The sequence below is a fragment of the Sorex fumeus genome, unplaced genomic scaffold (genome assembly GCF_029834395.1).
Source record: "Sorex fumeus unplaced genomic scaffold, SorFum_2.1 ptg000039l, whole genome shotgun sequence".
NCBI lineage: Eukaryota > Metazoa > Chordata > Mammalia > Eulipotyphla > Soricidae > Sorex > Sorex fumeus.
In genome coordinates, this window is record NW_026606096.1 from 21,434,498 (window position 1) to 21,462,133 (window position 27,636).

Sequence of the window (27,636 nt, forward strand, 5' to 3'; positions counted from 1 at the left end):
GAAATCAGCAACATCCTTTTCTGCATGTGAGAGTAATAAGCAAACGAAATCTGAGCTCACGCTTGCGGACACGTAGCAAAGAAATGCTAACCGAAGACTGACAACAATAATTATGATCCAGGCTGAACGCTGAGACTTTCTCTGCCCAGCCTCAGGGGCACTGGGCTGTTCAGTGAAAGTAGATTCTCCCAGGCTTTACCTACTCTACTCCTCTCCCAGCTTCTGATCTTTGGGTAGGAGACCACCACGGTGTCTTTTGCTCAAATGCCACAGGTGATTCTTGGGCCTAAAACCTGTCACCTTTGAAAACCTCGAGAAAAAATTCTCAGTATCAAGCCCCAACAGGAATAAGCAGCAGAGAGAGGTGGGCAGCTCTGTGGCCACTATCTGTCGATTAGGTATAACTCAGTGTTATTTAATTTCTTCCAATGATTGCTTTGCTTTAAAACTACGAGTGAAAAACCTCCATCAAGGGGCCAGAGCGATAGCCCAGTGGGTAGGGCACTTGCCCTGCACACAGCCAACCCGGGTCCAAGCCCCCAGCAGCCCATGGAGTGCCCCAAATCCCACCAGGAGTGATTCCCCAGCACAGAGCCAGAAGTAAGACCTGAGCGCTGCTGGATGTGACCCAGAAACAAAAACAAAGAAGTCCCTTCAAGGACTGTTAATATGGAAAATATTCCATTTTAAAAGACAAATAATTGAGCATTTTTTCACATAACTTAAGTCTTCTATCATGTGCATAAAAAAAAGATATCTGCAGACAACAGAAGCACATATAGCAAACTAGGCCTCTATGAGTCTCTGATCAGCCAAACACCTGTCTAGAAGAGACCTGTGATTGTTCAACTGAGCTAAGAACTACAACAAACTTATTGTATTTCATTGCAGGCCATCCCACAACAGAACAAACAAATGCCACCAGAGCCAAAGTTGCCTGTCTAGGCTGGAGGGCTCCTGGTTTTCATCTGGATCAACGGGGAGAAAATGAATAAGCAAACAAAAGCCAGGCAAAATATAGAGACCCTTAAAATACCACTAATAGTCAGAATATAAGGCATCTGAAGCAATAAAAAAAATGTATAGCGCCTATTACCAAACTTACCAAGGCGAATGTGGCAAGCTCAGACTTGGCACAATTGAGTTGAAGCAAGTATTTCAGCTAATCCCATTTCCCCCCACCTAGTACCTTCTGTTCCTTCAACACAAACCCACCAAATGCTGACTGGCAGCGTTCCTTGTCTCTTCCTTCTCAGGGGACCAATCTATCCAAGCTGCTTGCTTCTACCTTCTAAATTATATCCTACCTTAAACAAATGGCCCGTAACTATCACTCTGAATCTTCTCGTGCACTTTTTCCAAACTCCACAATTTTTGCCTTTTCATTTTATCCTCTCTAAATTCTTCCCAACGAGAACCTTGTTCCTGAGATGCTGGAAGAGTTGCAGTTACCCCGACCTCCCTCTGAGGCAGGAACTGCTCCCATTTGCTCAGGTAAGTCAGGTTCTTCCTTAACCCTGCTTGATAGGAGAAAACTTAAATTCCTTGGCACAGCACAGAGTACACACTCTGACGCCACACAAAGATCAAAGGTGTGAGAATGCAGGTTCCCTCTCAGACTGGTCATGTGATCCTGGTGAGATTGGACTCTTGAGGCTCCAGTTCCTCAAATGTAAAACACCTTCTTCACAATTTTCCTTCTATTTAATACCGTGATACCATGAGGTTCCTTGTGAAATGGGTATTAAAAAAATAAAAAACCTAGTTCTCAGCATCTCTTCTCTTAACCATCCTGCAAGCACCAACCTCTGACTTTCCTTTGTGCTCCTACTAGACATCCTATGCTGCAATTCTCTGCCCCTTCCACTCACACTGTCCTTCCCCACACACACCTATGCCTCGGGTCTTCTGAACAATCTCGCTGTTCCAGCTTCTAAATAGCACCTTTTATCTAGTCATCTTTTTATTCCTCCTGTGAGTTCCAAGTAAACTAACACCTCCTCCTCTGAGAAGTGCTTTAATATCTTCCAAAGTCAATTTTCTCCTGATTTCCCAGAGAACTTGGTATATAGTCTCATTAAGCAGTTTCCAGGAGTCATAATTATTTATTTTATGAGTCTCCCCGCCATTCGCTGAAGCTTATCTGGCTCATCAATTTTTCATGCAGTCTAGGGTTCACACGTCAGTGTTTAGGTTCTAAATAATACCTTATATGATGTGATTGGAACTTAAATAATTTCTAAATAAGCGGCAAAATACAGAATAGAAACCAACTCTGACGAGGGAAGCATTCGAGTGTCTGAAGTGAAAGACATAGCAACTAGTAAATGGCGCGATGCACTTTCTTGGCAATGCCACAGAGCCACACAAGGTGGCGCTATTTCCACATGGAAAAGCCAGGCGCGGGAAAGCCAGGACAGCGGATCAAGTTGAAGTTGACATGGAGACTGAAAGACTAATAAGCTAATAAATCAAAATAGCAACTCATTTGGAACACAACCGGCAGAAAATAGGTTGCTTGAGGCAAAAAAAAAATATAAGAAGGCTAAGAATAAGAGAATTTTAACAAAACAGGTGTGGAGAGGCGGAAGGTAACTTGAGAAAGAGATAGACAGACAGAGGAAAAGAGGGAGAGAACTGTAAATATGATGGAAAGAGTCAACAAAATAAGTAAACGAAAGCAACGGCGCCCATGCAAAACCCAAACACAATTCAGCAGTTGATGCTTTCTGGAATGATCCAGAGGAACCCTAAGGAGCAGCCTAGGTTACAAGGAGGGGTTCCTCCCACTCTGGCCCATCAAGTGCAACATGGCAGAAGTGATTCCAAGGAATAAAGTTCCTCTCCATGCTTCATATGTGCAACACTTGATAGAGAAGAAGGATGTTGGCAGTGTGAGCCTGGGGAGAGCAGGGGAGGCGCACCTTGGCCCTCGGACAGACCTCTCGGATAGGGGTGAGATGGCGACCTGGAGGGAAGAAGGAAGAAGACAGACCACCGCACCCAGAGGAGCTACGGAGAGCATGACTGGGGGATGGTTTAGAAAGAAACGCTGTATTGCAGTACCCCGGCATACTCCATATACGCAGCATCTATTAGCATCTGGGGAAACTGAGCTAGGAATCGGCAGTCCTCAGACAACCGACTCTGTATTTTTTTACTTTTAGAAAAATGGAGGGGAATGGGGGGGAGGTGGAGGGTTTAAGACTAACAACGTGAACCATAGTTCTCCTTCCCTGTGTCTTCTGCCCCAACACCACCCGAAAAACCAGAGGATGAAACCAGGAAACAGAAAATCCAGCCCGTTCTGCTTGCTGCCCCCTCTGCAGAGGTCTGCACCATCAACGCTGCATTCGGGGGCACTCAGGAGGCCACCAGGAGCCAGGTACAGCAGCTGGAGCCCAGGCCACCAAGCCCTCTTACCAGCCCGGCACACCTCTCCCGATGGACGCCCTGCGCACAAACTTATGGCCTCGTTTCTGCTCACCTACGCTGTCATGATGTGGTCCGAATGGTGGAGATTTGAACTCTCAAACACACGACTAAGGAAAAGCCAACGTGAGAAAGTCTTACTGACAGCAAACTATTCCCCACCCTTTCACAGAGTCCAGCGGTCAGCCCAGGTGAGAGGCTGTGCACCTAACAAGTCTGGGGCCTGAGGGCGGTCCAACCCAATTCCAGCCAGCATGGCCATGCTGCCGAGCTGAATAGGATTTCCTACGAACAAAGTGTTCCACAGTTTCTTTAAAAAAAAAAAAAAAGCGTTCCGACAATGGCCACCTTCCAACATGCAGATGGCTTTTTAGATACAAATAATTTTCATCTTTTGCGCAAACACATTACATAACTTCTGCTACTGAATGTGTTTAAAAGTTGAATAATTATTTGTATTTCTTCCCTCAGATGGGAAGCTGAAACTGTAAGCTCAATAACAAACCACACGTTGTTTACTTCTGTACAGCAGTGACAGAAGGTAAACTCACGATATACTTCACTGCATTGCAACACAACCCTAACAGCACTGGGGTCAAAAGGCAAACCTGCACACACTTCACGGAGGTATTAAGTAGGAAACTTTATAAAAGAGCTTGACCAAGAGTAAACAGTTTGAGTATTTCCGTATTTCACTTCCGAGATACAGTACTTCACTATAAAGTTCTATGCCCCATAATACTTTTGTGTGTGTACATGTATGTGTGTATACATACAAATTCTCAATGCTTATAAGAAACAGAGAGATAGTTCAGTGGGTGGGGCTCCTGTTTTGCACTTGGACAACCCAAGGTTTGTCCTTGGGATGAAACCTAAGGTTTCATCCCAAGGCACCACATCCCCCCACACACACCAGCTGTGCCCAGAGTGATCCCTGAGCACAGAGCCAAAAAGCTTATGAAAAGCAAATTTTAAAAGGCAACGTTTAACTCCATTTCCTAAAGGTTCTAAATTGAAAGAATGTCATTTTATTTCTATAATCTAAAACTCTAGAGGAAACCAATAGCAAATGAACTTTAGAGGATTGTAATCAACAAGTCAGATGTCACTAACAAAGAGAATTTTCAAAACTGATGAAAACATTAAGGATGTTTCAAATACTTATTTGGAAAACATTTTTATTTTGATAAAATTAAACATTCTGAAAATACAGGCAATAGAGTAGGCAACTGAGGAGGCTGCTGGGCAAGCCAGCAGTTGTCAGGGCTTACTCCTGGCTCAGTGCTCGGGGTTCACTCGTAGTGGGGCTCAGGGAACAATATGTGTTACCAGAGATTAAAATCAGATCAGTAGTGTGCAAGGCACTAGTGTCTAACCCACTGTACTATATCTCTCTTCAGTCCTTGGCAATATTTTTTTTAAAAGTTTGGGTATTTTCAAGGGGGGAGGGGAGTTGGGGGCCACATCTGGTGGTACTCAGGGCTTACTCCTAGGTTTGTGCTCAGGGATCAATCCTGGAGGTGCTCAGGGGATTCTACACAATGCCCATGGAATCACATGTGATGGTGGAGATTGAACTAAGGTTGGCAGCATGCAAGGCAAGTAACATAACCCCTGAACTTGGCTCTTCAATCCAATAGACACTATTTTTTATTATAATTCCCTCAGTGCCATGTTGCTAAAAAACTAGCAAAGCCAAAAATTCTTTAGGCTCACTGATGCAATGGGCTGGAGCGAGAGCACAGCAGGTAGGGCGTTTGCCTTGCACACAGCCAACATGGCCGACCCAAGTTCAATTCCTCCGCCCCTCTCGGAGAGCCCATCAAGCTACCGAGAGTATCTCGCCTGCACGGCAAAGCCTGGCAAGCTACCCATGAAGTATTCGATATGCCAAATACAGTAACAATAAAGGCTCATGATGGAGACGTTACTGGGCCCGCTCGAGAAAAATCGATGAACAATGGGAGGATAGTGATAGTGATAGTGACACTGATGCAATCATTCTTAAACATACAAAATTCATTTTAAAAATAGAAAGGAGTGATGGCCTGGAATTTATGAAAGTATTAAATAATTTTGAAAAAATAGCATATTATTACTGACTATATATAGTATGTATACATGATTATTTACTATCATGTATCCTGCATTTACTATCATAAGTCAATCAGTGATTCAGCTATAGAGTATAGTGGGAAATATATGCTAGAGCTCAAGGCATCATTTACCAAGTTTAAAAGCATTGCCAAATCTTTAAAAATGAGTCTTTTGAGAACTACCAATGGGTCATAAAATTAATCTACAAAACTATGTCTCAGGAGTCCTGTACTGCAATTTCCTTTCACTAAACAACCCTATTCCTCGTCTAGAGAAAATGAGCACTGAGAAATGACAAGATCACTCATAAACATCCCATCAGGCTCAAATTCAAAACCAGACGCATGAAGAAGACTCTCAAGTGACTGCAACGCCACCAAAACACAGTTTACAACATCTTCAGCCACATTCATGAGAAAGCATGGAAGCAATGATGTTGATGTCCATCTACATCACTGGGGGATGGAGCAACAGCACAGTGGGTAGGGTGTTGGCCTTTCAGGCGGCTGACCCAGGTTCGATTCCCAGCATCCCATATGGTCCCCCGAGCACTGCCAGGAGTAGTTCCTGAGTGCATGAGTCACAAATAACCCCTGTGCATCACTGAGTGTGACCTCCCCCCCCCCAAAAAAAAAAAAAACAACCCATCTACATCACTGTAGTGGCTACTATAGCACGGAGAAGTTGTTTTTTGCACTTAGAACTTCCCCAGAAAATGATGCCAAGACTGTAACATAATAATGTAGAGTCAGCAGTTTTATTTGGAACTTAACATTAGTTGTTACTGTGTCTGGCATATCGAATACTCTCGGTAGCTTGCCGGGCTCTCCGAGAGGGGCGGAGGAATCGAACTCGGGTCGGCCATGTTGGCCGCTTGTAAGGCGAACGCCCTACCCGCTGTGCTAATGAGGGTCCTTACCAATCTATCAAAGAAATATCTTCCTTTGAAATAAAAATAATAGAAAACAGATGAAAGCAAATTCTTGCACTAACAAAAAAAATGTTAATAAACCAAAGCCCAGCAAGCTACCCGTGACGTATTTGATATGCCAAACACAGTAACAAGTCTCATAATGGAGACGTTACTGGGCCCGCTCGAGCAAATCAATGAACAACAGGAAAACAGTGCTACAGTGCTACTAAACCAAAAAAATTCTGATTGAAATATATACTAAGTCCTTTCTTTCTCTGAGTTTAAGATCTGAAGACATTTTCAATGTCTTTATTAAGTCATCTCTTGACCGGAAAAATAAAAACTTTCATTTAAAGATTAATAATAAATGTAAAAATTTCATGGTCAAGAAGCCTTCAAGTATTGTTTGATGTACATAAATGACATCCCTAGTATGTAATGTGTGGGCATGTGTGTGTTCTAATTTTCATGCTTCTACACAACACATACACACCCTAACATTCCAAATAACATTCCAAACCTGGTGGACAAACACGAGTCCTATACTTCTATGCAAAGGCTGATTAATGCTTTAAAGGTATTCCTTGGCAATGGTAACCTTAGGTTTCACCATTCTCTATATGCTTGTAGATATCAATACAGTAAAATTACAGAAAGATGGACAATCAGTGATTCAGAACCGCTTCATCTTTCTGAGGAAGGAGGTAAACACTGTGGGCCAGAGGAGCAATGTCCTTAGGAGAACAAGGAGGTGAGTTCAATCCCTCCACCCCTGGGGTTGCCACGTGGTTGCCACGTTGCTCTGCTGCTTGTGATCCCCAATATCGCAAATAAGGGAGTACAATCCCCGGCAAGTGTGGGCAGGAAGTGTTGAGCTCCTATGAGCACTGGTGTGAGCACCCCAAGAGCATTATAGAGACCCTGGCAAGCACCAGATTAGAACATGCTTGAGCACCATAAGTGAGTGCGACCCCCAGTGAGCACACATGTGGCACAATAACAAAATGGGGACTTGGCCCTCGGTGAGCGCAGTGGCCCGGTGTGTGAGCACCACAGCCTGACCCGCAGAGATGGCCACAACTAAATGGCCAAGCAACAGAGCCAGGCCTGGGTGTGAGCCAGGGTCATCACAGTCACAGCGACAAGAATGAAGGGAAGAAAGTGAAAATAAATATAACTAAAAAAGTTTTTTACAAGAAAGAGAGAGCTAAAACAACCTAAGTAGACATTTATTGCATATTTGCAATAAGTTAAAAACAAAACTGCAGTGTTTTTTTAAAAAAAGACTGGCTGTATTAGGAACAGGAAAGTTGTACAATAACAGGATAGCGGCCAACGAGTTAAAGGAGAAATTTCTTCAGAGTAGAAGATTCCAGCCCACACACAGTCTGCAGAAGGTTCAGGAGCAAAGAGCAGCGACGGCTGAGAAGAGGAACGAGAGAACTGCGCAGAGGAGAGAGACGCTCCCTTCTCGAGAGACACAGGCGAAGGCAGCAACTGCTTTTCTATCCCCTGCTTCTCCCCCCACCCTCCCACCAAGAGTAAAACTGAGACAGAGTGGGCAGGAGGCAGGTGGGCGAGCTCGGGGGAGAGCAGGCTCCCTGGCAGAGAGCACCATCTGGGAGAGCCGTTGAGAGGGCGCAGGAAACAGTCAGCAGGAGCAAAGGAACCAAGAGCAACCCCAGCAGCTGAAGCCTCAAGTTCCAGATTGCACATTTACTGATTGAAATGAAAAATCCTTTAAAAGACTCAATAGGCCTCGATGCAGCTCTTTTTTTTCTTTTTTTTTTTCTTTTTGGGTCACACCCGGCAATGCTCAGGGGTTACTCCTGGCTCTGCACTCAGGAATTACTCCTGGCGGTGCTCTGGGGACCACGTGGGATGCTGGGAATTGAACCTGGGTTGGCCGCGTGCAAGGCCCTATCCGCTATGCTATCACTGCAGCCCCAATGCAGCTCTTTTTTATGGAAGAATAATTTCCTTTCCCACAGTGAGGAGAGAGAAACCACTTCAAGTGCTACAAAAAAAAACTCTCCTAGAGGGGCTGGAGCAATAGCACAGCAGGTAGGGCGTTTGCCTTGCACGTGGCAGACCCGGGTTCGAGTCCCAGCACCCCATGTGGTCCCTTGTGCACTGCCAGGAGTAGTTTCTGAGTGCATCGCTGGGTGTGACCCAAAAAGCAAAAAGCAAAAAATAAAAATAAATTTAAAAAAAACTCTCCTAGAAACCAAAGCATCCAGGCAGACAAATATGTAAAAAATAAGCACAGAGGTACAGTTACACATTCTTATAATGCTGGTATGTGTGTATGTGTGTATTTGAACCTGAGAAATAATTTAATAGTTCTAATTCTCATCCAAAAGTTTGTATTACATAAATGTATAATATAGGTTGACCATTAAAGAAAAAGTAAAGTTAAAGGGATCAACTAGTTTATCTCATTTCAGATTAAATTCTTAAAAGAATCTCTAAATTAATGCACCTAGGTTAATAATTTGTATCCTCCTGAGTCTTCTCAAACTAGATAGACACTTAGATATGCTAGGTGATGAAAGAAATGCAGAAATTACTCAATAGTCTTGTCTGGTATCAAAGTTCAACTTATTTCTGTCTTATCTGGTTTAAAAAAAAACTAGATTCTAGACATGCAATTCTCATTTTTAAGTTCAATTTTATGAGAACCAAAATCCCCCTCAGTCTCAACACAATTTTAAATGGCATTTACTCATCAAGTTTACACTAAAACTTTTAACATCATGAAACAGAAGTTGGGAACAGCATACTGGAAAATTCTTAACCACTGAAGTTCAGAGCAGCTACAAAATGTAAAGATGGGAAGGGCATTTTTCAGGCTGGAAAGCGGACCCAGCAGGCAAAGTGCGAGCCTGCCATGCTGCTGAGCCCAGTTCAAATCTCCGGCACCACATACAGGTCTGTGCGCACTGGCAGGGATCGCTTCTGAGCACACAACCAGGAACGGCGTCTGGGCTCTACCAGGAGTGGCCCCAAAATGCAAAAAAACAAAAAACAAAAAAAAGCCCAAAAAACAAAATAAAATGTAACTTGCCAAATACAATGATACAGATGACAATGGTGTGTTACGCAGCTGCTGACTGTGTGCACTGGCGCGCATCCTGCCTGAGTCCTGGCATTGGGGAGCCCCTGACCTTCACACCCACCCCAATGGGGAGGAAGGAACTCTGGTTACTATTATTCCCATTTTATAGATGAGGCTTAGAGGAGGATCAAAAGAGGGTTGTGTTGATGAAATTATTCAAACCATAGACTCAGAAGTCACTAGTACACACACATAATGAGGCAAAATGACTACCCATCTCTTGGTCATAAAACCAAAGTCTGAAAGTCTTTGATATTTTGACTGCACTGTGCTCGACCAAATGAAGGGAGAACAAGAACAGACAAGCCCTTTCCCCAAGAGGTAATGAGAACGGGCCCCCAAGAGAGGAGTGGTGCGATGAAGCTATCAGAGAGTTACGCACACCCAGATACGGGTGCTCTTTAATTTGCGACACTGCACGCCCACAGACCCAAGGGCAGAAACGTGTCTGTTCAAGGGTCACGTTAGAAAATCCGTCAACTACCGTCAACGCAGGAGTGACCGAATCCAAAGAATCTGATTAAGTAAATAGACAATTCGTCTGCAAGGTCTGGGTCTTAAGAAATCAGTCCACTGAAAATTCACTCAATTGCCTCCATCCTGGCCTGCTAGTGCTGTGCTTATCCCAACACACACACACAAACACACACACACACACACACACACACACGGGTTACAATTCCAAGGGAGTGCCCGGGAGCCCCCCACAGGGAGTCTTGGCCCAGTGACCCGGCGTGAGCACTGGTGTCCAAGAACCCAGGGCCCAAGATTTCTCTAGGCTGCTCCTGGTGGTGCTGGTGGGCTTCCAGGGTCACGCCCAGCGGTACTCAGAGCCCCTGGGGACTGAGTGGGGTCAGGCATCAAGACAGGTTTGGGGGTACACTCGGCAAATGTACTCTTTCTCGGGCCCCACATCCTTATTTTGAATGGTGAAGAAAGCTGGCCGGTGGACTTAGAGCGAAAGCTGCAGAAGCAGGTGTTCTGGGTCAGGCTCAAACCCAGGCCCGACCTTCCGCCGCAAGACCTCAAACATCTCAATTGTCTGAGCTCCCTTCCTGACTGAGGTGAGGGTGATGACTGATGCTACCAACCCTGCAAGACAGCTATGAGGAACAAGTCGATGAATGCGTGGGAAGCAGCTGTGACACAGGAAATGCTTGTTCAATTACTTCATCAATATTACCCAAACCTCTATGTTTCGGAGGGAGAACAGAAAGGGCGTGCTTACTGCCACGAGGCTGCCTCCATGAAGGACGAGGATATTCGGACGTTTCCAAGCCTCGGATTTGCTCAGCCATACCCAAGGATTCATCAATCCTTCTGAGGTCTGATTTCGTTTGAGGAACAATGGAAGGCTTTTTATTTATTTTTACAACTTACTTTCATCAAGAATGAAAGTCAGCACGGACACCTGCCTCTGCTGTTCTCTTATCAACTGTGTGATAAGAGAACAACAAAGTTGCAATTCGGTTCCTCACACTGGGGAGTCACTGTTCAAAAATTTTCTGTCCAAGTTAATGGTAATAACATTCTCAGGCCCCACCTACCAAATCACACCAAATAGGAAATCCTGCTTGCAGAGAGCGAGGGAAGCCTGGAATGACGGATGATCTTTTAGGCTGTTCACAGATCGCTACAAAGACCCGATCCACTGCCCTACATGTAAATTACAATCTAGAAATCATCCTGCTTATAATTTTTTTAAAAGCTCGTAAATTAAAAATAAATATATATTTATTATAATAATATATATTTATATTCTATTATAAAATAATACTCAATACATAAATATTATTTCTAAAACACATACATAATAAATGTAAATTGTAAATTGTTTAAGGCTTATAAATTACAATCTAGGAATCGCCCTGGCTCGAGTCCAGCTGCTACACTTGCCTTTATTCTGTCTCAGTTCAAGCACAGCCGCCGCGTCCTGTCAACTGGTCCCACTCATCAACTGCACCTCCCATGTCCCCCGCCAGCCACTGCCACTGACATCAGTGGCTTTGTCATGAGGGGATACGCAGGGTCATGAGGCCTGGGCAAAGCCATTCTGATGTGTCATTAAAAACTGACCACCACGCTAGAGTTTCAAACAGACTTCAGAAAGCTATGGACCAAGCACAAGGAATGGAACTTTTTCAGATCTTAATTTTTTTTTAAATGTTTGTTTTATTTTCTTTTGGTTTGGGGCCATACCCCACTGTGCTCTGCACTCAGAGATCACTCCTGGCAGACTAAGGGTACCGCGTGTGGTACCGCGTGTGGTACTGGGGATTGAAAGTGGGTTGGCCGCATGCAAGCAAGCATCTTAACCCTTTGTTCTCTCTCCCCAGCCCCTTAAAGAGTCTTAAAAAAAAACTGAGACAAACATATTTGAATATTTACCAATGCTATAAAATTATTTGTAAAGTGTGATAACATGTTTTTTTTTCTTTTAAAAAATTACAGATTAATATACCAAGATTTCAAAATGATCCCATTAGAAGTCTAAGAGGAAGAATATGAAAATACTGACCAACAGGGAGCAGTTCTGGATGATGAGTTTACAAGGGTTAAGTTAGACTCTGCTAATATTGTCCACACTGATTATTTCCCACAATAAAGTGTTATTTACAAGGGAAACACTCATTTCCAGTTGCTCAGCACAAAGATTTTTAACATTCTTACACCTGCAGCCCTTAACATTCTTACACCTGCAGCTAGGGCTGGAGCGATAGCACAGCGGGTAGGGCGTTCGCCTTACAAGCGGCCAACATGGCCGACCCGAGTTCGATTCCTCTGCCCCTCTCGGAAAGCCCGGCAAGCTACTGAGAGTATTCGATATGCCAAACACAGTAACAACAAAGTCTCCAATGGAGACGTTACTGGGTCCGCTCGAGCGAATCAACGATCAACGGGAGGGCCTTTACCTTTTACCTTTACACCTGCAGACCCGCACGGGTTCACGCCCCAGGGGCTGAAAACCACAATGGCTTAAGGAATCAAAACAGATCTGCATGACAATAAATTTCACAAGCAAATATAAATAGAATTTGTCTTGCTCTAGAATCTTTTTTTGTGCTACCATCCTATCTCACACCCCAAGCAAGTTGTACTACACTTGTCATGATGTGCAAAACCTCAGGGCAGACTCCGTGTCCCTGCTACTGTTCCCTCTACCAAGAAAGTCTCTCCTAGCGCTGGACACGCTTCTGAGACGAGGTTCACAGGGCCACTTCTCTGCGTTTCTCTCTCCCTCAGGCCTTTCCTGAACCTTCTTCTGTCCTCAGTATAAACTTAAGAGTCTCAGGCTTCTGTCCCCAGTATAGACTTAAACGTCTCAGGCAGTTCGGCTGGTTCATTTTGGTTGTTGGTTCCTTTTCTTTCTTTCCCTATCTCCCTCAAGAGATCATGGTTTTCTTGAAAGAAGCCAAAGGGAGAAGAACAAATACAGGATGATCTCACTCGCCTGGGGCATAAAGAGAAACCGGGAATAGAAAACACTGGTTGGTGACAAACCCCTGGCTTCTGACTACAGAGCTGAGATGACCAAGAAGTGGGATGAGTGGAAAAAGGCAAGGGAGAGCTAGAAATGAATAAAGGAAGTGGCAACAGGTGTTGGTATTTGATGGTGGTGAAGAAGCAGTAACTTTGTACATCAAAACCAGAAAAGCTATTACTATTTTAACCATGTCACGTAAACTAAAAAAAAAAAAAAAAATCAATTTTAACCGTTACCTATAACTGAAAAAAAAAATAAAGATTCTGGTTTCCTTTATGCAGAATCTATGTTTTATTTACTTCAATAATTCTTCCCCTATAATATGTGCATAATGCAGGAATTATTAAATGAGTGCTTTGAAAATTAGGAAATTCAGCAGAAAGCAATCAATCATGTCAAACACTACTAAGAAAGTAATGCGCCCCATCAATCTTTCTCAATACATGCTTACCACATCAGTATCGATCTACCATAGGCCTATTACAGTCTTTAAAAATCACTGTCCTGTTTTGCAAGAAACAGACATCTCTCAGAAAAAAATATCAGTATTATTTAAAATAGAAGTTGAGGCCAAATTGATATGAATAGTTTATTTTTCTGTTCCCGAAATATAAGCTAACATCTTATTTGTGCTATCTTCGTATCTCATCTGTTGAAATCATGGGAACAGATATATTATCTGGCTGGAGAGGATATAATAATTTCTTTGTAATGCTAAAAATATCAAAATACTCGATAATGCTAAGTAGTACCTCTGAACCACGTCTGAGAGATACCCATTGAGAGAAGAGGGATGAAATGATCTACAAAGGATTTTAAACTTTTACTTTATGACAGGAGACAGTCGAAGTGCTTCTCACTTTTAAATATAAATGATAATTTAATGCGAGGAAATAAAAGATCAGGCCATGTAGGGACCGAAGCAGTAATACAGGAGTTAAGGCACTACCCTTGCATGCAGCCAACCCTCTTCGAAGGCTGGCCGAGCACACGGCCCGTGAGCACTGCTGAAAATGAGTGCTCCTGAGCACAGAGCCCGAAGAAGCCCCTGAGCATCACCAGATGCAGGCCAAAAATCCGAAAAAATAATAAGGCCATGCCGACTCAGCCAACGATCACTAACAGTTCTTGCTATGTTAAGAATTGTACACAGAGAAAGGAAACACCTACTAGTATAGAACTTCATTGGCTTCGTGTCGTTCATATCTCACAGTTTCACACATTAACCTGTAAGAGAAATCAAGACATGAGTTCAACATTTGTCATAAAAAAAAATTAACAATAGTTTAAAACATAAACGTGTACTCCAGAAAGTTACAATTGCTTCACATGGGTCATCGAATCATTTACCAGCCTCAAGCTAAACATTTCTGATATCGCAATTAAGAAAAAGAAATTAGAGATGCTAGAAAAGAATCTATGTGTTCGATGCCAACTTTGCCATGTTTATTTTCAAGAGAGCAAAGCTGCATGCGTTTTACAGTTTAATGACATATAGACAAATTAATGCTCTCTAAGATAAACAGAAAATGACAAGGACCTTTCCAATTCAAAACCGACTAATGTGGAAAGTGATAATGCCATTCACTGTGAGTGTTACACTTAACAGTACAGCATTTCAGACATTTGGAGACTTTTATTGACTCAGTATTTTATGACTAATGACTAAATGGAGGCTTTCAACCTTTCAGACTTGTTATTTCAGCTGATTCACCCCTGAAGAAAAAAGTATGGAAAACATGAGCAAATGTTTAAATAGTCAAAATTACCCCAAGAATAGGACCTTCAAATTATCTTATTATTTAGCCCAAGTAAAATTTCCTAAAAATACAGAAATGATGCAAAAGAGAAAATGACTATTCCTTCTTATGAAGGAAGTATAAAAAACAGAAAAAGCTGCTACACTGTGTTCGTCAGGGGAGTTTCATCAGTAACACCCCGAGTCACCAATCTATGAGACAGAAAACCAACTCCCGTCCATCTTCCCTGCTCACAAAACCCCAAGTCACATAAAAATCTCTTCATTTCTCAATCTGAAAGCAATTCTCTTGGGCATTCTGCCTCCCGGTTCCTATCACCACCTCCCACCGCGGGCCATCCCTCTCATCCTCTCATTCCCTCATGTGAAACATTCAAACTGAACGCCACTTAATTCCAGGGGACAAAATAATACCATCATCATTAAACATGCAGACTTCTGGAATAGGGCGTTTTCCTTGCACACGGCAGACCCGGGTTCAATTCCCAGCATCCCATATGGTACCCCGAGACCCCGAGCACTGCCAGGAGTAAACCCCTGAGCATCGCCGGGTTGTAACCCAAAAAAGCTAAAAAAAAAAAAAAAAAAAAAAAAACAAATAAAACCCCAAAGCATGCAGCTTTCCTACTGTGAACATAGGCCACACCCAAGTAGTGCTGGGAGGCCAATTCCTGTAAAACCTAAAGGTCGGTTGCTGGGACGGTTTCGTGCGTGGCGGGTACCGAGCTGCCAAAGGCTGCCAGGGCCACACTAAGCAGCACTGGTCAGCAGGGGAGAGAGAAGACAGGCAGTGCAGGGGACATAACTCACACACCAGGCATGTGTGTGCCCTCAGGAGCCATAACCTGGGCTATCTCTATTTTTCTCTTAACCACTGCATCACACCGATTCTTCATAGGAAAAAATGACAGTTATACATGATGGCACTAAAATGCCAGGTGAGAATGGCCAGGGATGTGCCTCAGTGGCAGACTACTATCTAGTCAAGCACGGGTGAGGCTGAATTCAATCCTCAGTCTGGCACTATCACCCACCACCACCAACGACAACAAAAGTTAAAAATGTCTGGTCATAAATTAACTGCCTGGCTCTGCCTGGTTTCTCTCAGAAGGAAAGCATCTTACCCCAGCCTCTTACAGGTCTCCTTCCTCCTCCCACATAGGAGCTGGCAGTCTTGCAAGTCTACCTCCTCCCTCCCGCACCACCATCTATTACTCCCTCTCCGCTGAATCACTGCTGTTAATATATAAACACAGCTGGGGCCTAGGATGCAGTTCCAGAGGCTGAGCACAAGCCTCACTGCATGGCTCCGGGTACCACTTCTTGTGGATGCTGGAGATAGCCCCTTGATTCCCCCATCTCTCTCCCACTTGGCCACTTCCTCAACCTAACTCCTTTCAGAATTGTCTACACACTCTCTCTGGTTTCTCACCCTGTCCCAGCTCCCCAACATTTGAACTGCCCAAGTGAGGAATCTGAAAGCTCTCAGTACCCCGTGCTCCCGAAATCCTTCCTGCTCTGATCCTAACTCCACCTCTCCACAGCTTTGGCTGGCTCACTCCCTTTTCCTCAGACCTTCCTCAGACACAGCAGAGGTTCCCTGCCCTCAGTGCCCTGATTTCTGCCCATTCAGTCGCTTTTTCTTTCTCTGCTGGTTTCCCCTCCGCATCCGAGTCCTCTATTTGTTATTTGTCCGAGACTTCTAAATGTTACCTCCAGTCCTCTCTGGCAGGTAACCTCCTCTGGTCCGTGATCTGAGTCGAATCTAAACTGCTGACACAGAGCAGGGCCTCAGATCTGAGATCTCCCTGCACTCACCTACACGCAGACTCAGTGGAGTCTCTCGGCTGTGTGCGCAACAGTCACTCACATTAAAACTATTCAGAACAGACCTTGAAACTTCCTCCCCATCATCTGCTTCCACACAATCAGGACCCGGTTGCTCTAGACAAAAACCCAAGTTCTCCTCTTTGGCTCCTTTTTTTTCTTCACATCCCCTCATTCTGCCAGCACCTGATACTAAAATAAATCTTTCCCAAAACAACCAAGTTCACAATCTCTCCTGCTAATTCCAAGTTTGCAGCACCATGACCTCGCTATTCTCGCTTACCAATACTATAAATGGAGACCTCGGCATCTACTGTTGTGTGCCCATGGCTCATTCTGCCCAGTGATCTGAAAGACCTCTCCAGGTCTTAAGTCAGATCGTCCTTGTCCCTCTGCTGCTAACCCCCTACTACCTTTAGAAGAAAATGCAAACTACCCTCCATTACAGAATCTCACAGAATGTACTGAATGCATTACACTATACTTAGTCTCCACCTTCCTATATTTACAGTAATGCCTGCACCATCCCATGTACAATTCTATTTCCATTAGCTGAGCACCTGGGCTACCTCAGCACTGCAGAGATCTCTGCACAGCTGCCCTGATTCAAATGGTACACCACTTTGGACCCCTTCTTTCCCTCCTTGGGGTGGGGGGGTGGAAGGGAATGCCCAGGGCCTCACCCACACAAAGCAAGTGGCCACATTTTTACCAACCCCTATCCAGAGCATCTAAATACAGAATTAATCTTGCCTGCCAGATCAGAAGCATGAGCTCTGGGACAACAGTGGTTTGCTCTACTCCAAGACTCCCGGGCCGAGATCAATGTCTTGCAGATAGTAACTATTGACTGAATAAATACACTTAATCAGTGTGATCAAAAAATCATGGCAGGGGACTGGAGCGATAGTACAGCGGGTAGAGCGTTTGCCTTGCACGCAGCTGACCCAGGTTCGAGTCCCAGCATCCCATGTGGTCCTCTGAGCACCTCCATGAGTAATTCCTGAGTGCAAAGTCAGAAGTATCCCCTGTGCACTGATGGGTGTAACCCATAAAGCAAAAACAACAAGAAAAAGAAAATCATGACAAAATCTTCTGTATGAAATGTTTGAAGTAAATAGGGGAGAAGACCAAAATGTTTTCACTAGCCTTAGCTATTTGGTTCTTAATGAAGCAACGACACTCCGCCACAAGGCTTATGTAGCTTAGCAGGTTCCTGATTCCAACTCTGAATGGGTCCCACTGACTCTGCTCTTACAGTTCTTTTCAGCCTCTGGTTCTATTATAAAATCCTCTTCCCCTCTGGCAAATATTTTGCTTCTGATTCCATAGATTAATGGAGCAAACATTAGAAGCATTTAGTTGCACTGAAAACATGCATAGTTTCTAAGTGACGATTTGAAAACCTTTATATTGCATAGAGCAGATGATCTTTCAGGAACAATGACATCTCATCTACTCAGAATCAACTTATTGTTCATAAATGGATGCGCAGCAACAATGCACAAAGCTGAATAAATACAAGCACCCCCCACCCACTGGAGAAGAATTCTACTCTTCTATTGCCGCGTGCAAAATAAACAGGCTTTGAAAATCTTTAAGAGCACCGTATTTCCATGATTGAAAAACTTGACTGTGTGGAATTTTTTTAACTGTTGTCTAATAATTCCAGGGATAAAGTTTTTATTTAGAAAATTCAAAGAAAACATCAAAATAAAATAGATCTTTCCCAGAAATGGTAGCAGCACTTAATCTGTATCTCATATTAGTCATTTTTACACTCTGATCTTACTCTTTTGAAAAGGGCACTAAGTTCAGCTGACATTTTAGTTGATGGGTATATGGACTTTATCATTTCTACTTCTGTAACTTCCAAAGTATTATTAAACATTTATTTTTTTTCTACTTATAAGAATTACTATTACCGGAACATGAATATAACCACAGACACTATAGACATACACTAGATAATGTATCTAAAAATCATCGTAGATGTAGTTTTATAAGCTGATGGCCTGCTGGCATATTATTGACTGCATTTGCATCCAAGACACAACTGCATCCAATTAAACAGGCCCTTGGTAGGGCCAGAGACGTGGCTCAGAGAGGAAGCACAGGCCACGCATGCTCAGACCCAGGCTCAGTCACAAAGAAAAAAAAAAGTAAAAAAAAACAGTTCACTGATGCTACAGTTTTTTTTTTCAGGCAAGCTTTCATCAAAAAGTAGAAAATAAGAGTTCCATACTTTAAAAAGTACTCTTGCTTTAATTTGAGCCACCATCTAAATTCTCAGTGGCTTTGCCCTTTCTAATAAAACTTGACCGAATTTTTAAGCACTTAACCTGCAATTTACTCTAACTTAAATGATTTTCATTAAAAATTTAATTTTAGAAGCATCCAATTCTCCTGATGCTTTTTTCAATTAACAACTAAACATGAAATTGACATGCTCACAAATTAATTAGTGTTTGAAGAGTAAAGGGGAAATATACAGACAAGGTATTCCTTTCATAATTAAAAACTGCTGCTATTAAAAATAGGAGGAATTGGAAGAAAAATTTTTCACATTATATCCTAATTAGTGTTTATATGTAATTCATCTTCCAAGGCACTTTATTTTCTGCTCTAGTTAAGGTGAAAGCACCTATATAATGTGCTTTTGATCTCTTAATATGAAGCCCAGATAATCATAAATAAGGTTCAATCACTGCACAATAGAAATAATTTTTTCTCTCAAGTCCATACATTAAAAATACGGCATAAAATGTTTTCTAGGAAGTAATAAATTATAATCAAATATCTTCTAAAGCATATTAAAATACAAAATCTAATCTTTCTTTGAATGGCTACCAAAAATAACACTCCTCTTGGTACATTCACCAAGAAGTTGTTTGCTGATTTAGGAGGGCGAGTGAGAAGAGTAACAGGGAGTGAAAAAGGGTTTCACTAGAATAGAAATGTCAGAAAGTATTGTATGGATAAAACAGAATATTTCAAAACTTCTAGTCAAGTATAGCCTAGTTAATTTTCTTAACACAATAAATTATCGCCTAAAACTCGCATTCTATTACTAATACGAACAGGACTTACCTAAGCTGATGCTCCCTCAGGTTTGATAAGGCTTCCATACCGTGTAAATAGGAATACACTATCTCCAGATCCTGTTTGAAAACAAAAATCAAAATCATTAGACTCCTTGGGACAAAAATTTGCCACTATGTTTACAGACCAAACTGAAAGAAGCTTTTTTAATAAACATTTTCTTAAACATAAAAGAAAAGCTGAAATATATGAATGTCATTAATTATAACTGCCTTTGGTTTTCTAAATATATATATATACACATATGCATACATATAAGCCATTACAATATAAATAGGCTCAAGCTTACTAAAAGAAGTCTTCATAATTCTTTATCACCAGTTTTTTACATCAAATAAAGATGCATCTTTTTTTTTTTTGCTTTTGTGGGTCACACCCAGCAATGCTCAGGGGTTACTCCTGGCTCTGCACTCAGGAACTACTCCTGGCGGTGCCCAGGGGAACCATATGGGATGCTGGTGATCGAACCCGGGTCAGCCGCATGCAAGGCAAACGCCCCACCCACTGTGCTATCACTCCGGCCCCAAGATGCATCTTTTAAATAAAATAAATTAAAAAGCATTTAAAATAGTTGTCAACGCCATGACTAAATCAACTTTTATATCTAGTCAGTATAAATTCTATAGTTTCAGCTTAGGTCTGTGATCCATTTTGAGTTGACTTCTATAAAAAGTATCCAGTAAGGGTGCTATCCACCCTGTGCTGAAAATATTCTTTCCCCATTAAATGACACTGGTACCCTTGTAAGTCAAACGATCATTTAATTTTTTTTATTATTATTTCCAGAGGCTGAATTCTACTGAACTTTCAATTCTCTTCCAACGGCCTATGTACCTTATCATCATCTCATACCAGATCAGACTGGTGTTCTTTACAGAGCTATGCAGCACATATCAAGGTAAGGAAATCTAAGTGATCCAACCTCGGTATACTTAAGAGACTCCCTAGCTCTTACGCATGCATCTGTGTTTCACAATCAGTGTGCCAAATCCTACAGACGCACAAAGAGGCATCTTGGGAAGGACTGCAGAGCTCAGCAGAGCAATGTGGAGGGAGCTGCCATCTTATGGACAGCAAAGCCCCCGGTCATGATACAACTGAGCCCTGCCTGGACCAAGATTTGCTCTCCTCCAACGGGGCTTTGCGCCAGCTGGAGTCCAAGCCTTATACATCCTTGGTTAGAGTCTATCATCTCTAGTTAGAAACCTGTGATTTAGGAGAAACGTTTTAGAGCAATTGACAATGTTTTTAAATGGCACATGTGCAATTAAATTAAGTAATTCATTGATTAAGTGATTCAAACCCTTTCAGATCCTAACAAAGCTTTCAGCCCGGGATATTTATATAAACAGAAGATTCTAATGGTGGGGGTGAGGGAAGAAATCAAGCTGTTACTTTTGAAGGTTTCCAGGATAAAATGCATCGCTACTGGAAAGGTGAGGTGTCTAGAGTGGCCCGCTCTTACAAACGCATGCTCTCAAAGTTCATCCATCTGTAGTTTTTGCTTTTTCCCTCATCTTTCAAAAGCCGTGTATGAAGATGGGAATGTGAGAGTAGACCCATAAATTCAAAACAAACACAAAGACTAAACACAAAACCTTTGCAACCACCTAAGAGTGTGCATCCCTCAGAGCTGCCAAGTCCCTTTAGAAGTGATCTGGCTTGTTAGTCCCCCACGGGGAAGCCAATAAAGGCATTGTAATTAATGAAAAGTTTTCTTTCGTACTTATAATAAGGTTGTTTTTTTGGTAACACATAACACCCTCCTGGATAGTCCTAAAGTTCACATTCTAATCTTTAAATAAGATTAAAACATCAGAATGCCATTAAATATTAAAATTATATTCCTAAAATATCATTAGGTTATTTGTACACATTACCTAGAACAGAGTGACTGTTTCTCAAGAGCTTAGATTCTGAATCTAATACTAAAGCCAAATATTTTCTCACTGAAATCCCCATCAGCTCAGGAGCGCCTGCCCACAGCCTGCAGTGCCTCTGTGTAAGAAAACAGACAAGACACTCTACATTCATTTAATACTCATCAAGCAGATTAAGTTTATGCAAACCAAGATGGCACTCTTGGCAAAACATAAAAAAGGAATGGCTCTGGTGTGTGCTGGGGTGGGGTGGTCCCCTGACTGATGATCAGGGACCCCAGGACAATAATCTGGACGCAGAGCTGCAGTTCCATACAAGATCTCCTGCAACATCGGGAATTCCCCGGGCAGCCCAGTAGCGCTGCATCCGGCAATGCTCAGAGTGGTCATGTGGTGATTCAAGGGGGCCAGGTGCATGCCAGGCATGCGCCCTGACCACTAGACTATCTCTGGCCCCAGGATTTTCAAAAGCAGAAGAAAGATGTAGAGGAAACATGACAGAAACTCAAATTTGAAAACTCAGTGAAAGAATCAAGAAAAAGGGAGGGGGGGAGGAAGAGGAGGGATAGAGAAGGCACAGAGCGAATTGGGCTAAGCTGTGAGTTAGGAACCACATACCCAAGGGGTTTATGCAGCCTCGGTGTCCCTGCACTGGGCTCTGACCTCACTGGCCCCAGCATTCAGGGCCCAGCATCTGTGCTCTCACAGTGACCTGCCAGCCCCAAGAACTGCTTGGGAAACTGTTTTGTGGCCAAACTTTTCTTTAATAAAGACTCCAGAGGCCAAATAGGAGTTTTACCAACACGGCAGATTCTGACTAACGGAAGGGCCTGTTTCCAGTCAAGGGAGACTGGGCAGTAATTGGCATTCAGCAAAGAGCACTGCTGGAGTCTTCTGGTCAACTTATCCTCCCCTTACCCCAGGGGTCCAGTGACCTCAATCACCCCAGACCTCATTCAGGGCAACAGTTAAAGAAAAGTTAAAGAATCAGAATATAATGTGTGTCGGGGGAGCGATCTGTGGGCAACTGCATTTCCCCCAAGGCAAGCAAACTCTCCGAGTGACATTTCAGGGAGTGCAAGAAAAAAAAAAAAAAAGAGGAGCTACACGGCAAAAGTGAGAGATGTGGGGACTGAGATGGCAGGAGGAAATCTAGTCCCGCCTGGAATTCAGGGGGTCCCTTCCGGGCCCCAGGGTTACCCCCAAATCTTCTGCTCCCTTTTCAGCCAGAAGTTCCGCCCTTGCCTTCCTCTGACCAGCATCTGGGGCCAGAACAGCAGCAGGGCACCTGCCTTGCACAGACGACCCGGGTTCAATCCCCAGCACCACTTCTGTCCCCCGGAGCCCTGTCAGGAGTGACCCCTGAACACAGAGCCAAGAATAAGACCCGAGCACCACTGGGTGTGTCCCAAAGACGAAAATAAACCAATAAAAATGAAATAATCAGTGAGCCTATGTGAAAACGCACTGATCCCATTCAGAGGTGCCGAGGAAATCCTGCTCCTCAGAACAATCTGGAATCTGTGAACCCCTGCACACGCCCAACAGGGAGAGCCCGAAACGGAAGACAAGGAAGGGGAGGGCCTTCGGGAAGTTGTATAGGAGTCTAAATGTTTTTTCTACACAGACAGGAGATACACATCAGGGCAAAGGTGGGTTGCAGCACATATTGGGGCAAGAAATGCTACAAGTAAAATCACACGCAAGTGTCTCTACTTCTGCCAAAAACCTTTGATATGCAAAGGGTGAACATTCTGAGCTCCCTCCCCTGCCTCCCAAAACAAAATGCACATGACTGTTACTATTTCAAAGGACCCTAAAAATATAAACTATGTTTCCCCCCACCGCACCCCAAATTCTCTGGTCTTGAATACAAACAGGAAAACGTGGCTCTAACCAGGAAGCAGCGTATTTTCTACCCAGAACAATAAGCCTTTCCTTATGCCCTGGGAAGCATATCCTTTTTTCAAAAATAGATGGCTGTTTGAATAAACGGAGATTAGCACTCTAAAATGACCGTGCCCCTGTGGACAATGACATTGACAGGCCGCTGAGCTGTGGTTTTGCATGAAAAAGGCGCTTCTTCACCAAATGTAGTAGCTGATATTACTAACATCAAAACCCTCTACATTACTTAGAAGAGACGGTTCCCAGGCTAATGGAAACCTCCTGTGTGGAGTTTATAAACAGGACACGGGCCTAGTAGGAATTAGAAGGAAAGTTCTCTGCATCTTAGACTCCTCTCATTTCTCCCAAGGGACTCATTCAGAATGTAACGGACTTTGCAGCAACCTGTAAGTGACTGAAAACTAGCTTTTAAGATCATTTGTTTGCCAGCATCAGGGATTTGCTAGCAATTTACAGACTATTTCACAGGGATGCTGCAGCTCCAAGAGAAGCTGACCACCCCACCCCCACCACCGGCGGGTGTCGGGACATGTCCGGTGACCGACTTATTTTTGACTGCAAAGCCTGGGCTGTGGCCCTGTGGGAAAGCGCACACCTGTCATATGTGAGATGCTGCCTTGGACCCCCACACACATGAGTAGGAGTTTTGTTCATAAATGAAGCGACCATCAGAACTTGGTCAAATCTTCCAGTGGTAAGAAAACACTAGGAGAAATTTTTTAAGAGCCAAATTATCTCCTTGAAAAAGACCTCAATCCTTCAAGGAAACCAAGGCCACAATGTGTGACAGTGAGCTGACAGGACTATGGAGAACTAAGCGGTTACGTGCCTTCCAATTAAAACATAAGGAGACAGGCAGGTGGATCTTCTCCCAGTGTCGGGGCACCGGGCTAAACAGAGTCGTTGTGTCAATGTGCTCTCCCTTGCAAAAACAAAAGAAAAAAAAGGTAATTTTGTTGGTCCCACAGGAGTATAGAGGTGACAGCACAGATAGGTCTTGAAGGCAGCCAACCCTGTTCATTTCCTGGCACCTCATGATCCCCTGAGCATCCCTGAGGGCAGCTCCAGGGGTCTTCAGAGGGAGTTCCAAGGGCAGGGTGTGCCCCTAAGAACCCCCCAGCATGGCCAAGGGCTGCGCTGAAGGTGCCCGCACCATGACTGGAGCAGTCAGGGCAATGCCCAGCACCATGCAACCCGAGGAATCATCAAAGCCTTACATGATCACCGTCACCAGTCCAGGGGGCAGAGAAGCACCAGGGAGGACCCACAACCCTCACCGCCCCCCCCCCAAGTCTGAACACCGCTTAGTGTCCGGTTGGGGGTTAAGGGACACTTTGTCCTCCGTAGTCCCATAGTCAGATATCACTGACAACGAATTACAGCGATGCTTTGGAAATTACTAAAAAGACAGCTAAAGGCGTGACTATCCAAGACATCGTCAATCAGGGGAGATGGACAGGAGAATGTCTCCACGTTTCACTCAGACTACTGTTGTGGTAGTTGTGCTTTGAAGTTTTCATTAGAAAATGCCAGACTTCCTGCTCTGAAGCATATATGATCCTAAGGTTAGTCCTAAGAACAGCACACGCAGTGTCGGGAATCAGATGGAGCAGAATCCAGGTCCTCAACCCCAGCACTGCTGCAAGAGTGACCTAAGGTGTATTCTAAGGACTATTTTTGCAAAACCAAGCCTGATTCGGCTGTGAGGTGAAAATGACATGTAGGTTTCTTAATAGCACATGATACATAACTAATTCTTGGGAAATGACCTATGAACTCTAAGATCTCAGCACTAGAACATACGGATGTCAAAAATGTAAAACTTGGGGCTGGAGCAATAGCACAACGGGTAGGGCGTTTGCCTTGTACACGGCCAACCCGGGTTCGAGTCCCAGCATCCCATATGGTCCCCCAAGCACCGCCAGGGGTAGTTCCTGAGTGCAGAGACAGAAGTAACCCCTGCGCATCGCTGGGTGTGACCCAAAAAGCAAAAAAACAAACAAACAAAGAACACCGTAAAACAGTACTAATATATATATTAACATTTTTCCAAAGTAATGCATCCTTTTCATATGCATCTTTATCCCCAAATGACTTATTTATAAAATATATAAAGGACGTCTGCCTTTGCTTTGTAAATCTAGGTCTCCAATTTCAGGTTTGGTGGACAGAGTGCTTATTCTCTCCAGAGTATTTACCCACTGGTGTTGTTTCAAAGCACTACACACAAACCGCCTGCTTCCAAAACCCCCAGGCCGGCTTCCAAATAATAACCATGCCTTGTACCCCTTCTACACAATCACAAGCTATCTTTGGGTCCATCCAAAAGTCCCTCAAAAACCTACCCCCTTCCTCTCATCCCAGGGAAAAGGCCTTCTCCACACCTCCCATTCCCCCTTTCTCTCCAGGATGAAATGGCACTGACGCTGCCTGTGCGCTCCACTTTTATCTGGCCTGCGGACGTGCTCTGCATCAAGCCAGGGACTGTGCTGGTGGCATGAGATGTCCCTGCCTTGGTAGGGATGTGCAGGACCTTACATGTGAACACTCCCCAGAACAGCAGTGAGAGAAGGAAAAGGGGACATGTGTGTTTCCAATCTTGGTGTTCCAAACACGGGCAACAAGGGCCCCTGGGGGCTGAGACAATTCCATGAACAGCCACGAGGTGGCAGAATGAACCAATGTGCAGGAGGAGAAAACTCAGGCCTGGGTCTCCAGATGAGGAGCTCACTTCCATTCTGCTACGCAAATAGGGGATTTCAGTCCTTTCTCCTCGGCCCGAATTAAAAGGGTGTGAAGGGGCGAGTTTATCTGCATTGTTATTAAAACAACTGAATTTCTGTACCTCTGAGCAGGGAAACCAGAGAGCCCGGCAAGCTACCGAGAGTATTCGATATGCCAGACACAGTAACAACAAAGTCTCCAATGGAGACGTTACTGGGCCCGCTCGAGCAAATCGACGATCAACGGGAGGGCCTTTACCTTTACCTTTACCTGAGCAGGGAAAAGCTTACTGTAAGCCAGACTCTCAGTACATCTTTGTAAAACTTCGGAGCCTTTAAAAGAAAACGCCACATTCCTCCACTGCTGAGAGTTGTGACATTCCAGTCCCTCGGCCCCCATCCCGCCAGCCACCCGCCACCGCCACCGCTGACTGCAGGAAAACACCCGAGTGCTGGGTGGAACTTGCAGTAAAATTCTTAAGGTCATATTCTTAAGTGGTCACATTCATCCTAAATCACCGGAGGGAAGTTTCGGGGTTTCATACCCAGAAGGGTGGCAGTCCCCAAGCGTGGGGTTTTCATTCAAAACTGAGAGAAGCCTGGTAATTATATTACTGGTCACCAGCCTGCCTGCATCGTCAGCCATGGGTTCAACACTAGATCTTTCCAGTATGCATGAATAAAAAAAATCCAAAAGTAAAAGGCCTCAATTCAAGCCTGTCTATGAAAGTTCCTTGGTATTTTCCACTAGGGAGAAAAAAGAAAAAAAAAAACACTGTATTTTTGTGTTTCTGATCAGTAACAAAACAAAATTATAAATTATCTCTGGAATTACCCACAAAAATTACAAAGTGAACACATGAGTTAAACAGACCACTCCTGTCCCCAAGCGCCTGTGCTATGTCGAGGGCTGACAGCGGCCCCTGATGGCTGTCTCGGGGCGGAACTGACAGAGGTGAGGTACACCAACACGGGAGCCTCATTTTAGAGAGTCTTCTCCCTGAAGAAAATGCAAGCACGAAATGGTCGATTCATCAGATAATACAGTGTCTGATCATGATATTTCGACAGTACTGTTTAGCAAATCAGAACGCCCATTACAGTCTACACTCAGTGCCTCTTCCTAGGGGAAATAACTATCTAAGCAGGCTTTATCTGTCAAGACAGAATGTCTCATTTTTAAAAAATTAAACCATTGTATTCTGGCCAAAAATTCATCATGTGCACGTTAAAGGAAGTATCAAGTGTCTAAATCGGTTCACTTAAAAATTCCACTTTAAAGTTCAGTGTATTTCCCTTTCAGAACAATGAGGAGTCACCAAGCCTATAGCTTTCCAGAACTCCCTTAGGCAACATGAACAAACACCAAAGTATCTCATTTTCAATGTAAATA

General features: G+C 43.7%; 1 protein-coding gene across 4 annotated transcripts in view; it reads right to left on the bottom strand.

Moving 5' to 3' along the window:
• RAPGEF2 (Rap guanine nucleotide exchange factor 2) overlaps nt 1-27,636 on the bottom strand; it is a 236,510-nt gene that overhangs the window by 139,682 nt on the left and 69,192 nt on the right. For all 4 annotated transcript variants that reach the window (XM_056118804.1, XM_056118805.1, XM_056118803.1 and 1 more), the window contains exons 2-3: nt 19,721-19,791; nt 14,215-14,271 (exon numbers count right to left, since the gene is read on the bottom strand). In XM_056118804.1, coding sequence (XP_055974779.1) covers nt 14,215-14,271; nt 19,721-19,791 — 128 coding nt within the window. The remainder of the gene's footprint in view (nt 1-14,214; nt 14,272-19,720; nt 19,792-27,636) is intronic.